The sequence below is a fragment of the Camponotus vicinus genome, unplaced genomic scaffold, assembly GCF_025532165.1.
Source record: "Camponotus vicinus isolate PSW18456_S1 unplaced genomic scaffold, iyCamVici1.0 SCAF_2, whole genome shotgun sequence".
Taxonomy (NCBI): domain Eukaryota; kingdom Metazoa; phylum Arthropoda; class Insecta; order Hymenoptera; family Formicidae; genus Camponotus; species Camponotus vicinus.
Window position 1 is genome coordinate 24,765,624 of NW_028141956.1, and position 16,407 is coordinate 24,782,030.

A 16,407-nucleotide genomic window follows, 5' to 3' on the forward strand; every position below is an offset into this window, starting at 1 on the left:
TTTTCTAATATATACTTTGTCGATATCTATTTTATAATATTAATTAACATTGTTACTACGATCTGACTTTTTAATATTCTCTGTCATGCACTTTTTTATTTTATTCTTAACGTAGGTGCGATAAAAATAATTCTTTAGATAAGTTATAGAGTTCAGTGATACTTTAATGTATTTATTCATGGATGCATCTATTATGCTTGGCAGTAAATTCGGCTTGTCACACGATTTAATATTATATTTCACGTATTAAAATTTGATAGATACATACGTGAGTTTACTCACGTTTCCTTCTTGACATAACTGTTACCATTTCGAGGTGACAAACACATATATCTGTCAACAAAAGCAAAAGAGAACGTAAATAGGATATAAGAGGAAAAAAGATGTGCCAAAACCGGTCAAATATGAGGATATTCTATAAATGATGAAACAACGCATTGCAATCACGTGGGGAAAGTTGCATCAGAGACACACCGGTAGTTTGTGATATGACTCATTCTCGCTGATGTCAGGGAAATTATCGAGGTACATTAATCTGACAAATGCGCGCATTGCTTATCGTCAGTGTCATCTGACTTAAATTGTAATTGCATGTTATTTATCTCTTGTATAAATAACTAATTAATAACTTATTAATTTTATTTTATTAATTATTTTAAATATCAATAACGTTACATATTTTAACAAAATGTATACTACTTTTTAATATTTATGATGTTTTTTAAATTAATTCCCGTAATAGTTTTCATTCACAAAAGTTCATTAAAAATTAAAATTACTTACAATCTTAAGATTAAATTGCAAGAAAAATATTTTGGCATTTAATTTAATTTTAAATAACTCTTACACATTTTCTTTCTATTAAGCTTCCTTGAAAATTTTTTATAAAAATATCTCAAAGGATTATATTAAAAATAATGCTTTTTATGAAAGAAGACATATATACCAATTTGAATATTTTTATTTAAAGAAATCAGATTTAACGTTGTTGTTTGCGCTATAAAATGCAAAGTTATACTCGGGTGTTCCAGAAATACATTTATCCCACTCTCTAACGTCTCCACAGCACCTCACGATTGGTGGATTTCCGAAAGGTTCAAGAGAAGAAATTCTTTTCGAACTGGATCGATGGTGAATATCACGTCACGTGCGTGATGCGTCATTTTACGCGTGCGCAATGTCACGTTTCTCTCTTCGAAACCGCAAAGTGCTACGTGCTCCGAAGCACCTTCTCGTCTACGCTTACTACAATACTTGAATCAGAATTCACGTGGCATTTTATTAAAGTCTCATGCAAAAAATTGTATACACATTTTGACAATTATTTTTAAATCTTAATATTTTTATAATTGCAATAAATGTCAAAATTTCACATATTTCATCATGCTTGTCGCTTGTGGAAGGTATAAAAGGTGGGGGAAAGGTCACCTTAGTGAACCTACATCCCTGAATTGTCAGTCCAGTCAGTGAAATAACGGCGTGCCGGCTGCAATGTGCTCAGTCTGTGTTCGACAGTGTTGAAGAATAGTGCTGCCGAAAGAATACTTGTTATAAAAGGTTGGTGAAGATTCGTATTATTTGTAATTATTTTTGTTTGATTAATCGCAATGTCTGAAGTAGCTATTACAATATATAATAATATTTAAAAAGATTATTTTGAATTAATTCTGAGATTCATAAATTTAAAATTGACTTTAACAAATTTATCTTACTAGATTTCATCTCAATTTACTGATATTTTAAAATATTTATAACATAAAATTTGTTTCCTTCACTTGATTAACTGCTCGCTATCAATCAACGTTTATTATCTGCGATAAAAAGTATATCGATAGTACATATTATATACATTTGCTACACCACGTGTATGTAACCAGTGTTACAATTTATTGTTCTCTATTCTTCTATACAAAGTGTAACGAGTTTAATAATATTGGTATGAGTCATTTGTTGATTATATTTCGCTGGTCAAGTGTTATTGGCGATTTATAATCAATCTGCGAGTGAGAGAGATATGTATGAATTGTAATTAAATTCCTATATGACCATTATCCGTATTTTTCGCTTTACAATTTACATATTTGTATCTAATTTAAAAGGAAATACCGGTATTTGAAAAAAAAGATGCACGTCGATTATACTGCTACTGCCATCTGACAATCGAATGCACTATTTGTTGCATTCATTGCATGTGCAGTAAATGGCAAGAAATTGAAATTGCATGAAGCATTTTACAACCGCATCATTTGAAATGGCACTTGCCAACGCGACACTATTCCTTCTAAAAAAAGAAACAGACGCGCGTTAGAATCGATATTATTAACAGGGTTGATGACCTGAGCTCGATTTTAATTGAAGTAAGGATGAAGAAAGATGAAGAAAGGCAATAGCTATTAAAATGAAATTCTCTGAAATAATAGAGATCATCACTTCATGGACATGCGCATCGTCAGCATTATACGACCTTTTGACCTTCACAGTAGCCTTTTTGGTGGTCTTTATTAATATTGATTTTTTTTTATCGTATATATTAACTTGAATTCAGCTTTTGATTAATAAATAAAAAATATTAAATGTAATAAAATGTATTAAAATAATGTTACATGCAAATTAAAATATATACATAACAAATTTTTATCAATATATTACATTATTTTTTGCAGACTTTACAGAAAATGGCAACGTTGAAAGATCAACTTTTAACTACTGTGACGGACCGTGTGTCAAATGGTAGAAACAAAATCACAGTAGTCGGTGTGGGTCAAGTTGGAATGGCCTGTGCTTTTAGCATCTTAACAAACGTAAATCAATATTAATAATCAATAATTAATTATACATGATATAATAGTTTAAATAAGTATTATCTTGATTTTTGAGACAATAATAAATACTATAATGTATACAAAAGTATTGCATTATTTCTACTTTTAATTGCAATCAAATATATGTAAAATTGAATCACTTAATAAATTATTGCTGTTGCAGCACGTTTCAAGTGATGTGGTATTAATTGATGTGATGGTAGACAAGCTAAAAGGGGAGATGTTGGATTTGCAACATGGCAGTGCATTTATGAAAAATGCAAAAGTCAATGCCAGCACAGATTACGCTGCTACTGAAAATTCGAGTCTCTGTATTGTTACGGCGGGTGCCCGTCAGCGTGAAGGCGAAACCAGGCTGGATCTGGTTCAACGTAACACTGACATCTTCAAAGGCATCATTCCTCAGTTAGTCAAATATAGCCCGAACACGATTCTTTTGATCGTCTCCAACCCTGTGGATATTTTAACATACGTGGCATGGAAACTTTCCGGCTTGCCAAAGAATAAAGTCATTGGTAGCGGGACGAATCTGGATTCTGCCCGCTTTCGCTTTCTATTATCTCAAAGACTTAACGTCGCTCCTACATCCTGCCATGGTTGGATTATCGGAGAGCATGGTGACACCAGTGGTACGTAAAATACTCTTTTATAATATTTGAAAATCTTTCACAATTAATGAACAAAAAATTGACTAATCAAGTTGCCGGCCAAGCTATTTTAAATAACATATTAAAATAATTTAAAGAATATTTTTTTTTCATATCTTAATAAAAATTTAATATCATTATAGTAGTCAAATTAATGCGTATACTTATAAAAATATTTATTTCTATATATTATAAGATATTTGTTTTTCTATTCATCAGTGCCTGTGTGGTCCGGAGTTAACGTTGCTGGAGTGCGTTTGCGTGATCTCGACGAGCACGTGGGTACCGATAAAGACAAAGAACATTGGAACGAGCTGCATAAACAGGTAGTGGAAAGCGCATATGAAGTGATCAAGCTGAAGGGCTATACTTCTTGGGCTATTGGTCTCAGCGTATCGCATCTTGCGTCAGCAATATTAAGAAATTCCAATCAAGTGCATGCTGTATCCACGATGGTTACTGTAAGTCGACAACGTAGATTCCCACTAAATTAATTTACATTAACTAACATTTAATAATTTACATTTAATAATAATGAATAATCTCTCTTTAAAACTTATTTTCATATTTCATTAGGCATATTAATTATATAGAGCATATTTAATTAGAATATTTTCAATTATAACATTTCTTATTTTTATTCTAATAACAATGACTGTAAATTATTTTATATTTTTAAAAATTTTAACAATGGATTATAATATATTTATGAATTAATTATATATTAATTTTTTATTGTTTTATGTGCATTTTTATTAATATTTTAATATATTATTATTTTTTTTCTTCTCTTTTATTAAAATGTAATAATATTAATTATTTTTATATATAAAACTGAGTTCTATGAAAATAATAATTAATAATTTTAGGGTTATCATGGAATTAACGAGGAAGTATTCTTATCCTTACCTTGCACGTTGGGTGAAGATGGCGTCACGCACATTGTTCAGCAGAAGTTAACAGACGATGAACTTGCACTCTTACATAAATCTGCAGCGACGATGCACGAAGTGCAACAAGGCCTCAAATTTTAAACAAATACATTATTCTTAGCTACGTATTTAATTAATTTTATTTTTATGCTTTTTGTGTGTCTATTTATATGTACAATTTATGTGTACTTACATACTTCAGATATTTTAACACAGTATTATGTATACAAGTTTATTGAATTTTCGTATAAATGTTTTTAACTATATAATATCTATGTATATTTATGTACTACAAATAGTACATACATGAATATAGATATTAAAAAGTTATATATGATAATGACATATATGTGAAAAGGTTAAAAATATGAAATATTTTTACTAAAAATTTATTTCTTACTATTATAATTTATATTTATATTTGTGATAAAGATATCTCTCCACTATAATTTATTTCAATCTGATATTATTTTGCCTTAATATTATTACACATACACACACGATATTATTTAAATTTTAAATTATTATACATCTGATAAATTATTCTTTTTAATTAATAATTTTTTAATTAATAAACAGTTATTGATGTAATATTATAATAAAACGCACACGTATGCAGACAAGCAATACAAATTTATTTATGTATGATTCAAATTTATAAAGTCGTATTCAATAATATTAATTTTTCACATTGTAATATGAGAATACATTATTCTCAAATTTTTAAGAAATATCTCATTTTTTACATTTTACACATGCACACATATTACATGCTTGATTATTTTCATGTATGTTTTATTTAAATTGTGCTATTTACTCTAATAGAATAAGGAATGTTTCTATTATGAATGTTGTGTGTTTATATGTATATGTGTGTATTAATATACAACTTGTGAAATTTGATTATTAATCTAACATGATAAATATTGTATAATGAGCCATTTTTAATATATTATACAAGCAATAAAGTATTTTTAAATAATTTAAAATAAGCTTTTTAAATAATTTATCAATTTAATGGATCACATACGTATTTTTTTCTTGAACGCCTGTAATATAAAATTTAAGTAACCATGGACGCGTTTAACAATTGGCGAATCGACATGATGGCGGAATGCCAAAGATGTTATGTCGTTCGATTATCAGTGTACTCTCTCCTCTCGAAAAAAAACGATTCTATGCGATGTGACGGGCGCGGGTGAAAACGATCGTGCGACGTTTACAAAATCAGTGACTGACAGAAGCAATGGTTCTATCACCTATATTGTCAAAATCAACGCTACCGATATGTTTGAAAAATCTTATCCGGGTGACATCAACGACGGCAATAGGCTCCATTAGAAGCCGATATACTCGTACTTTACCATCGACAGTTTTAACAAAAATCTTCGGAAGTAATAGAGGGAAACCTTTCGGGAAAGATGCGACTGCTGGTTCAGATTTACAGAGAGCAGTTAATTTCGTGTAAACATTTTCGTTATACCTAATGATTTTTATTTTAAATAAAATATAGATGGAATTTGATTTATTTTAAATTTAATTTTGTAATGAATTATTTTTTATTACACTTAATTCATTTAAAAATATTAAATTTAACTAATTATTATTGTCTTTTAAAATATTTCTCATGTTATAATATGATTATTTATATTATTTATGTTTTCAAATAATTTTTTCTCTTCTTTACAAAATAAAGTTTTCATTTAAAAAGTACATGTTTAAAAAGTAAAAGTTTTATAAATATGCGTTATGTTATTGCATAAAGTAAAATTGTTACTTGCATTACATTTATATTTCTAACATAAATCTCTGATGAATAGGAAATTTTTCAGAAAATCTGATGTAATTAGTTTTGAAATTATTGATAATTTGAAGAAATCTTTAAATGATATTATGATGTAACATTTCGTAGGAATATTGAAGGAAAGCGAATTATTTGAATTTTAGTTCGCCATGCTTACGAGAAGAGCTCTTATGCAAGACCTCAGAACCAGTTAGAGACTGTTGTCATAAAGTCACTATTGTCGGTGCTGGTATGGTTGGCGTTGCTATTGCCAATTCGCTCCTCTTTCAAGTATTACGATCCTTTTCCTATCTATTCGAATTTTCTTCCTTAGCTATTTATATTACATTTATTTCTTTATTTCGTATTGAATTAAAAATTCGTACAATTGAACGTTTGTTCGAAGAAGTATAAATACTATTATTTAATTATATTTATATTAATGATGATATATCGTAGATAGCTTATTGTATAATTTAAACAAAGAATGGATATATTAAAAATTAATTTTTTAGAAATGTTTTATAAACTTTTACTATCATTTTTTATTCAATATCACTTTTTATTCAGCGAATTACTTCTCATATTGCAATGGTAGACGCTTTTCCTAAAAAATTGGAAGGCGAAGGGATGGATTTTGTTCACAGTTCTGTGTTCATAGGAGATCCGAAGATCGAGTACGATACAGGTAATAGATTTATCACATATTTATTAATTACAAAAAATTGTAAATTTGTTTGTACATGTGTAATATAATTAATTTTACATATTTTGATTAATAATAATTTTATATTTTACAAAAATAAATTCACTTAGTTACAATTAATGTCTTACAATAATTATTTTTCTTCATTTATATCTAATTATTTGTAAAAAATTATATTTATATAAAATTATGTTATAGTTTATATTATAAAAATTTCTTTTCTAGATTTTTGTGTGACAAGTAATTCAAAAGTCGTAGCGATTTGTGCGGGTGTACGACCGATAAAAGGCGAAAGTCGACTTGATTTGGTGCAAAGAAACACAGAAATATTGAAAAACATAATACCACCTCTAGTAAATTATAGTCCAAATGCGGTGTTCGTCATAGTCAGCAATCCTGGTTAAAATCAATTTTTAAAAGAATTTTATTTTTTAATTTTTATGTATTGCAATTGGACTAATGTGAAACTTTCTTGTACAGTGGATATCTTGGCCTGGATTACTTGGAAGCTGAGCGGACTTCCGGTCCATCAGGTAATTGGCAGCGGCACTCATCTGGACAGCGCAAGATTTCGCTATCTGATTGCTGATCGATTAGGAATAGCGCCAAGTTCGGTTCAAGGATTAATTATCGGTGAACACGGGGACAGTATGGGTAAACTTCGATCGATATCTGACATTTGACGCATATCTGACATTTGACGCAAATAAAAAGTGACATGTTACGCAATAAGCCCAATGTAACATATAACGTTTCGCTAGTTCCGCTCTGGTCCGGAGTGAATGTCGCAGGAGTACAGTTCCGCGACATTATCCCAAATATCGGTCTGGAGACAGACGACGAAAGATGGCATGAAATAGTGAAAGAAGTTGTAAAATTGTGAGTCTTTAATAATTTTATTCTTATTGGAGATATATTGCTATTTTTGTTTCCAATCTCTCAATATTAAAAATTATAGAGTTTAGATGCAATAATCTCAAGAATATTTTTATAGTATGTTAAAGCAGTGTTTAGACAATATTTTTAATTTTTTTAGAGGTCCGATGGTGCGATGTTTAAAAGGATACTCAAATACGGCCATTGGACTTTCCGCAGTAGACATAATAATCGCAATATTACGCAATACGCAAGCGATTATACCAGTTTCAACTCTAGTGCAGGTATATATTAATATGCATGTATGCCACGTTGCTCTCATTCCAAAAATACTTTATTCATTAATGAAGAAATCGCTTTAATATAATTCGATAAAATTAATTAAAAATCCCTTTCACACGTTTTGCGTAAATAAATCTGGACAAATTTGAACAAAATATAAACGAATGACATCTTTTAAAAGAAATTGTTCTTGACTAAATATAAATTAATAGAAGATTGTTATATTCTTTACACGAGGCATAATCATTCTTCTAGGGTCATCATGATGTAAGCCACGATATGTTCCTGTCGCTACCTTGCACGATTGGCGAAAATGGCATCACGAATATCATACGAATGCACATGACCGAATACGAGAAGAAGCTGTTCCAAGCTTCAGCGAATGCCGTGTACGACGTACAGAAAAAAATCAACATTAAAACTTGAGCGATGGTACACTCAGTGAGGTCGTGCAAATGCGTTTAATTTCCTGTGTAAAAAGTTTCGTCGAGTATAATAAATTATTACGTAGCTTGTCCTTTGTTCTGTCACCGCAAAACTCTTTGCCGCACAATCTTTTCCGACTCGTGCAGGGTCATCCGCGGTAACCGCGGAGATGCTCCGGTTGTTAATTTATGTAAATCAGGAAGGGGACTAATATCACAGTGGATTTTTCGAGTAAAATCTCTTCAAATTCCGCAGTAATTAGAGTCGACAGGTTTTCGAAACCTTCTCGCTAACAATCTTGAAGTGCTAAAATTGAAATCGAGGAATTAATGACGTAAGTGACCTATTTTGCGGCACTTAATAATATCTGGCGATGTTTTATTTGTTTTTTACGACTCGAATTTCTCGCATTTTTTCCGAGTAAAGCTCTTCGGTGAATTCAAGTTTCCTGTTTTGGGGGTTTTCCTGTTACGTATGAAAATCATATTGATACTTCTGGGAGGCGGCAAAAGTACACGTCATCTTGTATTCATATGTCGCGTGAACGAGCGAAAGGTGACCGGTGGATGGTACCAGAAGGCCGCGATTACGCCGTAGGCTAGGCCACGGCAAGGTGAGAGAAGAGTGCGAAAACCGTATGCAAGATGGCGTTTTGCAGTGCTCGACCTGTGTAATATTCACCTGCATCAGGAACACAGGACCGTAAAAGAGCCCGGTCTATCCTTGAAGGAATAAAGTATCGCGTTATGAGACAGATGCGCGTTATGAGTTACAAATGTATCGCGAAAATTATGTATACTGTAATTAGGTATCCTAATGATACAATCGAATGCTTATAATGATGATGACACAAAGAAAAATGAGGAATACATCAGCATTAACGCGAAAGAGTAATGAAATGTAGAAACTCATTACGATATATGTGTAATATCATCGTAGAGTCACAAGCGGCGAACTGTTCTCCTTTTACCCGCTACAAATCCACTTAAAAGACATGTCATCGATTTTGAAAGAGCAATTCTGCATAAACCGGCATGTCACAAGTGCTTGCGATAGAGTTACATAAATTCTCAGTTGACTCCGGACAACTACGTGACTAAGGGTTAATCTGGTATAATTTTGAAATTAATATTCAATTTACGAAATGGCGTACCGTTTAGTTAATATTTCTGAAATATAATAAACGTAGAGATGTGAAATTGTCATTCAACGTTTGTCCGCTAATTTATTATTTATAATATCATTTAAGATCATCCATCACATTGATATTTAATCCGACGTTAATCTTCTTCTTATCATTTTTATTTCTTACAAATCGCGGAATCCTCGCAAAAGAAAAGGTATTAATTTCACGTGTTTAATATTTTATTTGATTTCTTTTTAGTAGCTTTTTCACACTTTTAATTGAATTTTAACTTTATGTATTCATCTATAAGATTGAAATATTAAAATATTTTAAAATATTTTATTTGATTTCTTTTTAGTAGCTTTTTCACACTTTTAATTGAATTTTAACTTTATGCAGTCATCTCTAAGATTGAAATATTATAAAGATAAATATTTGAAAGAGTTACACATTCATGCAACTTTGAGGAATTTATAAACTCTTAATTATTTATTCTTTACTTTTATATTTAATTTTTTTATATTTAATGCAAATTCAAGATTTGCATAGGTGTGCCATTCTGAAATTATCTTATCAACAAATATATTTCAAAAATAATTTTGCAGAACACAAAAGTACGTCTGAGCGTTTGATTCCCTGCCTTTTGTCATCTGATCCAAATCCAACTCTAATTTAAACACTTGCTCCAAGCAGGTTCGACGTGAAATGGGTACCGCAGGTAACGTTCACATCCCTGGTGGAGGTCCCCAGGTGGAGGTGGCACACAGCCGGGCCCCGTTCTCCGTTGGTCTCGCCGCTCGTCCAGTGGAGCTCAGTCAGTAGACAGTCGATCTGTCAGCTGGTTTCGCTCATTCGCGTATTACAAGAGCTTCCTGATGGTAAGCCCGTAACGAGCGATCAGCTAGATTCCCGGTGTCGATCTCCCGGTATATCTTCGAAGAGATCTTCGAACAGATCAGATCGATCGGAGATAATACCGGCGGCTTGGCCGCATGTGCGCGAGTGTGCAGCATCTCCACCGGAAACACCAACGGTGCGAGGGACCAAGTCATCCGTAGAAACGGCAACGAGGGAGGAAGAAGAGGGTAGCGACTCAGGAAGGAGAGGTGCGCGCGCGCGGTCAGACAGGAAATGACTATATCGTACGCGAGCGAAGTGCCGAACGGCTCCAGCTTTGGCTGCTTCTGGAGGATTCTGATCAAGTGAGTCTCTCTCTCTTTCAGTCCGCTGTTTTCTCGTTACCGTTTTTAATGTTAGCTCGCTTCAATATGCTGAGTATGTTGCATACAAATTATGCTGCATACATTTAGATACGATTTCTTGCGGTCTACGTCAAACGTAGACACTGGAGCTGTCAAGTTCTACCAGGCGGCTGACAGGTAGAACTGGTAATAGACGAGTGGAGTTCTGGGAAAAGTTATTTTTCCGAGAGCCTCATCATCAAATGTAGACACGTTATGTTTCCTTTTTTTAGCAGTATCCTATTTATAACTTAGTTAAATTTCAAGAATATTGATACTTTATTTGCTACAAATTACTTTCAAATTTTTTGTCAATTATAATTACTTGGAAAAGAAGAGAGAGACCTACTTTTACTTTCGACAAGTTGCATAAATTGTAGTGATAGTATTTTTAACTGAAACTCGAACATGTGACCGGCTGTCGGCGTCGCGATTATGCGATCATTGCAAAACATAACAGTTTCGTGATATGAGTTTGTCAAAGGACATCAGAATGTATTGGAGAATTAAAATTTCGCGGTGTATTTTTGATACACAATGGTCCATGAAATTGGATTGCGCTTCTGAATCATCTATATTGTCAGTACGCTATATAAGAAATTGCGCTATTGCGGCTGATCGTTGTGCAACTTTTAACTTTCGACTCAATGTGCTGCGCTTTCGATATATTACAGCTAAGTTATCGAAAGAGGAAAGAATTTTTGCTCAAATTCTTGAGCAAAAATTTGGCAAGTAATCGTGCTGAAAGATAGGAAGACTGGTCACACATTAGCTATACCATCGTTTAGATGTTAGTGAGAATTGTCTAATAGGCTCAGGCGAATTAATTAGTCGCGTGTTTCGAAACTCTAGTCAATAAATTAGCATCGCAAGATAGCAAAAGCTGATCTCCGGAAGCGTCCCAAATTTTTTCAACTGTACAGAAAACGCGATTCGCACAAATCACAGTAGCAAAGCACGTAAAACCTGCTAGCACAGAAATGGTATTCGGTCAATGCTTGCTCGCACGCGTTTTAAAGAAATAAGGTCGTCGATACGTTGATTTTAAACGTAACGGCGCATACGGTTGCTGTGTGCTTGGAATATCGCTGCTAAAAATTATTGCACTACTACACGACGATCTACGCGCGATTTTCCTATGCCATGGATAACAATAATAATGTTTATGATAATGGGATTGACTTAATAATATGGAGGCGGATACGTGTTTGAACCTCGTATGCATCTGTCAATGCATCGTAGTGAATATAGTGATTTCAGAATTTATTGGAACTGTTTTTCTGAATGATTAGACATAAATGAAAGATATGTGATATCTTGCTCTATTATTTCTTATCTCTAGAAGAGTATAATGGATTTTCAATGATATATTAGAATATATATTATATATATTAGAAATATTTCCGTAATAAAATATTTTCGCTAATATATGTACATCTTGTGAAAAATTGCCTGTTGGTAACAATAAGAAATATCATTTAATTAATGATAATTAATTATTAATCGCATTAAAATAAGGTTTAAGTGTTTTCCGGGTACATATAATGTTTCTTATTACGTTTTATGTTGCATGCTTGTTACTGATAATATTGGGTATTTTGAAAAAAGCTTGTATCTTGTCTATAAAGTAACCGAGAATCATAATAATCTGTTTTGATAAGATTTCAGAAATGTACTTAACGTAAATGAATTTTTTATTCAAAATGCGTTATCTTCATTTTAATTGCGGGATTATTTCATGCTTAGTGGCATTATTTCATAGTTCAAAATTTTACTATTAAAAAGTTGTTCGTCATTAAATCATTATATAATCGTTCTTGTCGGTGACATCAATACTTGTTGAGAACGTTTCTACGCGACTCGGTGCCAGAGATTATACGTCAAATTAAATGTTATGTAACGTGAAATTTTTATGAAATATAATGTAGATACATATGAGAGTAATGTGCTTGTAACGTCCCGAGATATTTGAATACAAAGACTGGCTGCTGAAAAATTTCCGAGAGCGACGAACAGAATCACTTGATTAAATAGAATTCGTTCGACACGATACGGCAATAACTGCTCGTCACGTACAGCCATTTCTCAAATAATAATCGCGAAATACGAACTTATCTTGCTCGCTGAAATAATAAACAAAAGAACAAAGAAGGAAAGTGTGAAAAAAAAGTTGCACCGTTTTTTGAAATAACAAAACATTACACACACTTCTCTTTACAATACATACAATTGTCGCTTCTGTTGATAACAATCGAAGAAACCATAAAACGGATGTGTTAATTGTGTTTGAAGCCGTTCGCATGACGTTAATTACTATCGATGTTATGAATGACTCGCGGAGAAACATATATGTATATAAATTTACTAATATAAATAAAATATTTTTCATATTAAAATATTTTTTATATTATTGAAAATATTTAATATATTTAATATTTAATATTTAATATATTATTCAAAATATTTTTCTCTCTATATTATCGAATATAAATACATGCGAAATTATTTTCACCATCGAAGAAGAGAGGAAGAAGATAATAGATGTCGAAAAAATTCTCTTTTCTTCGATAAAAACTTCCATATAATTATATGGAAAGGGTAAAATCGATCAGGAAAAAAGTTGTTTATGCATAAAAGACACTTCTTTTTCTCCGCATATGTTACATTATATGAAGCTCATAAATATTACATATGTTTAATAAAGCTATCATCCATTTAAATGTAATAGTTCTTTTCTAATATTGATCTAACCACGCACTTTGTAGTTATTCGCAAAAATGCATCTAGTGCTATGATCTTAGATCCCTACAATTCACGATGTCCTTGTCAAAGCCCGTTTGTTGACATTTCTACGACCTTTATACATTGCGTTCATGGATAGATGGTCTCGGTTTCTCTCCAAGCGTCTCGGTGGAAACGGCCTTAACGGCTTTCACGTAAGATCTCGCTTTCCTATGCGCGTTATACCACAACACTATACAGTAGTTAAAGGAAAGACGACAGCGGTTGGTCTATAAATACACCAGAATGTCCAGGAATAGAAAATGTTTCGCGATAGCGTGCAAACGAGAGCGCGAATATCCCATCAGATGATTTTCCACTCGATTGTAATTAGCTATAATTTGCGGAGAAAGGAATTTTTGATGGTTTTCTAATCGAAATATCAGATTATTTCAATTCTGAAGGCGTTGAATGATAATCGTTCATCGAAAGGTACCATTCAAGAAGAAAAAATAACTTATAGCTATTCTATTTATAGCAGGGTAGAACTGCTCATACCGGGGAATCCTACTTCTGTAACATTTCATTCCCAGCGTTTTGCTCCTTTAGATGCAGCGAGCACGCGAAGCACTCCTTTTTCTCGTTCGCGTCTTCCGCGGTGACCCATACCAGCTTTCTTATCCGCCTACCGGTGCTACTGGCAAAAGCAAACAGCACGATCCGCGATCTATAAATATCCAAGAGAGTCTTCAGAACATTCTATAAATACACTCTCTAAAAGTGAATCAGTGTATTATCACTGTAATCAGTGCTGTACTTATAATTGCTTGTAATCAGTGAGTATTTACTGTTTTTCAGTGATAATACACTGATAGAGAGCACTTTTAGAGAGCATAGCCAATATCCAGGAATAGACAATGATCTTATCTGCTTTTCCAATACGCTGATAGCGATCACGCGGGCGAATTCTCTCACGTAGAGTAGATCTGTTACGAGGTTGCGATTTCTGTCGTGCGAAGAAGACCATGCCCCATACGTGCATGGCTAAGGGCCAATTCCAACTTCCTCCGGAGACTAAATTCTCGAATCGAATCATTATTTTCGTGATATTTTTCTACCACTTATTTACTTGTTATATTCAACTGCCTAACTCGAAATCTTTGCATGTAGCGCGAAAGGAAAAATAATGGCTGCGTTCAGCAGGAAAAGTTGCTTTGCAACTGTTGTAAAATTCGTGAATCTGATTGATGTATGCTCTTAGATTCAGTCAAAATTAAGAGCATACACCAATCAGGCTCACGCATTTTACAACAGTTGCAAAGCAGCTTTTTCTGCTGAACGCAGCCATTTTTGCTAATGTAGCTCTGTCTGTCATTTACTAGGAATTGAACATCCGGAATGTAAGAAACGTGTCGTGACATTAGCGATGCAGCACGAAAGCGAAACGATAGCCTAAAGTATTTTTATGGCTCATGATTATCGTTCGAAGCATGACGTTTGTTGCAACAAGTGCCTGCATGTACGGTATTACAGCTGGCTCGATCACGCGCGCGAAATACTCGTAGCGCATGAACGGAACAATCCTGGCAGGCGAATCGCACGCGTGAAAGCAAGAACGGTTTCACGTCGCGCGAAGCTGAACGTTTAACCGCTCGCATGTCTATCGTTATGGATTTGCAGAAGATGAACGGCAAATCAAGTGACGTCGAATCGATACATGGATAAAACAATGTTGCCTTTGAACGGCATGTGCAGACGATGCGCGAAGGCCAGTCTGCGCGGGCAAAATTTGTGCAGATGTTTGCAGAATTACAAGCAGCTCGTTGTGAAATGAAAAAGCGCGTGTCGCTAAACGATAGGCCTATCACGAAGAATGTCACGCACTTTATGTAGGACGTGAAATAAGACACTCATGTATGTTGAAAATGTTCGGGAATAAGGAAAACATGGACGTATGGAATTACCAGGTTATTGAAATGATCGTAAAATTGAGGAAAAAGAGGGCATAATTATTCAGTACTGAGCATTTTTGTCGTAAAGATTAAATATATTATAAATAGAATTTGATATTTCTAATAATATAATTATTTCCAATGAAATATTTTTTTATTATATGTATTAAGAAAAAAATAATTATACAAAGATCAATTTAATATGTTGTAGGATGTATCGAATTGATATGATTGAATGTAAATTTTGATAAAATACATGTTATGTATTTTATAATATATATATTATTGCCATTAGTATAATCTCTTAATTTTTTACAAAATACACTTTTAGTGCATATGTCATTAACAAAATTACATTTACAGCATTACTTAATATTACATTATTATTCAAATGTCGTGCATATATAATTTAATTATACGTAAGTGATTAAATGAGTCTTTCATATGTATTCATTATTATCATTAATTAAGAAATCTATTAAGAAATTATCTTTAAAATTGAAATTTATTTTTCTTGCAAATGTAATTAGTAAAGCAAGAAAATTAAAGCAGCATAGTTTTTGATTAAAAAAAGATTATAAATAAATTATATCTCGCGGAAATTATCTTTCGTAGGAACTTGTATTTGGAAATAAATAAACTGTGAATTTGATGCCGAGAGCCAGGTGTAATTTATCTTACGTTGGACGACTTCAGGGACGGAAATATCTGTCTTTTGCCTCAGTGAAAGGAACGTCAAAATTGCGTTACGTTCTTTTAATATTATGATGTTCGATAAAAATTTTTCAGGAGTTTGAATCATGACTCATGCATTATAATCATCTAAAGTCGCTTGTGTCACGTCATATTATAATGTTCGCGTCATATTATAATAATCCAGCTATATTACCTGA

At 32.5% G+C, this 16,407-nt stretch overlaps 3 protein-coding genes across 4 annotated transcripts in view; all 3 read left to right on the forward strand.

Moving 5' to 3' along the window:
• Nucleotides 1–1,261: 1,261 nt before the first annotated feature.
• Nucleotides 1,262–5,393, forward strand: LOC145965989 (L-lactate dehydrogenase). Its single transcript, XM_083089614.1, has 5 exons — nt 1,262–1,557; nt 2,664–2,801; nt 2,986–3,451; nt 3,689–3,930; nt 4,339–5,393. The coding sequence occupies exons 2-5, from the start codon at nt 2,676–2,678 to the stop codon at nt 4,501–4,503; spliced, it is 999 nt and encodes a 332-aa protein (XP_082945740.1). The 5' UTR covers nt 1,262–1,557; nt 2,664–2,675; the 3' UTR covers nt 4,504–5,393.
• A 102-nt stretch (nt 5,394–5,495) lies between these two features.
• On the forward strand, nt 5,496–8,565 carry LOC145965988 (L-lactate dehydrogenase). Its single transcript, XM_083089613.1, has 8 exons — nt 5,496–5,865; nt 6,349–6,475; nt 6,755–6,872; nt 7,116–7,289; nt 7,371–7,544; nt 7,652–7,769; nt 7,927–8,050; nt 8,304–8,565. Exons 1-8 carry the CDS (start codon nt 5,648–5,650, stop codon nt 8,472–8,474), a joined length of 1,224 nt encoding a protein of 407 aa, XP_082945739.1. The 5' UTR covers nt 5,496–5,647; the 3' UTR covers nt 8,475–8,565.
• A 709-nt stretch (nt 8,566–9,274) lies between these two features.
• The window catches only part of Best2 (bestrophin family protein), a 50,823-nt gene continuing 43,690 nt past the window's right edge, over nt 9,275–16,407 (forward strand). Inside the window, exons 1-2 of one of the 2 annotated variants that reach the window (XM_083089612.1) lie at nt 9,275–9,585; nt 10,291–10,802. In XM_083089612.1, the coding sequence (XP_082945738.1) occupies nt 10,732–10,802 (71 nt within the window). In that variant the 5' untranslated portion in view covers nt 9,275–9,585; nt 10,291–10,731. The remainder of the gene's footprint in view (nt 9,586–10,290; nt 10,803–16,407) is intronic. The other variant, XM_083089610.1, reaches the window with a different exon arrangement.

What these genes read in the sequence shown, in the direction of transcription:
- LOC145965989 (XM_083089614.1), top strand. Translation starts at nt 2,676, where the DNA reads ATGGCAACGTTGAAAGATCAACTTTTAACTACTGTGACGGACCGTGTG. An exon ending in AGAGCATGGTGACACCAGTG is followed by an intron (nt 3,452 to 3,688) that starts GTACGTAAAATA and finishes TCTATTCATCAG; the next exon opens with TGCCTGTGTGGTCCGGAGTT. An exon ending in CTGTATCCACGATGGTTACT is followed by an intron (nt 3,931 to 4,338) that starts GTAAGTCGACAA and finishes TAATAATTTTAG; the next exon opens with GGTTATCATGGAATTAACGA.
- LOC145965988 (XM_083089613.1), top strand. Translation starts at nt 5,648, where the DNA reads ATGGTTCTATCACCTATATTGTCAAAATCAACGCTACCGATATGTTTG. An exon ending in CGTCATAGTCAGCAATCCTG is followed by an intron (nt 7,290 to 7,370) that starts GTTAAAATCAAT and finishes TTTCTTGTACAG; the next exon opens with TGGATATCTTGGCCTGGATT. An exon ending in GTGAAAGAAGTTGTAAAATT is followed by an intron (nt 7,770 to 7,926) that starts GTGAGTCTTTAA and finishes TAATTTTTTTAG; the next exon opens with AGGTCCGATGGTGCGATGTT.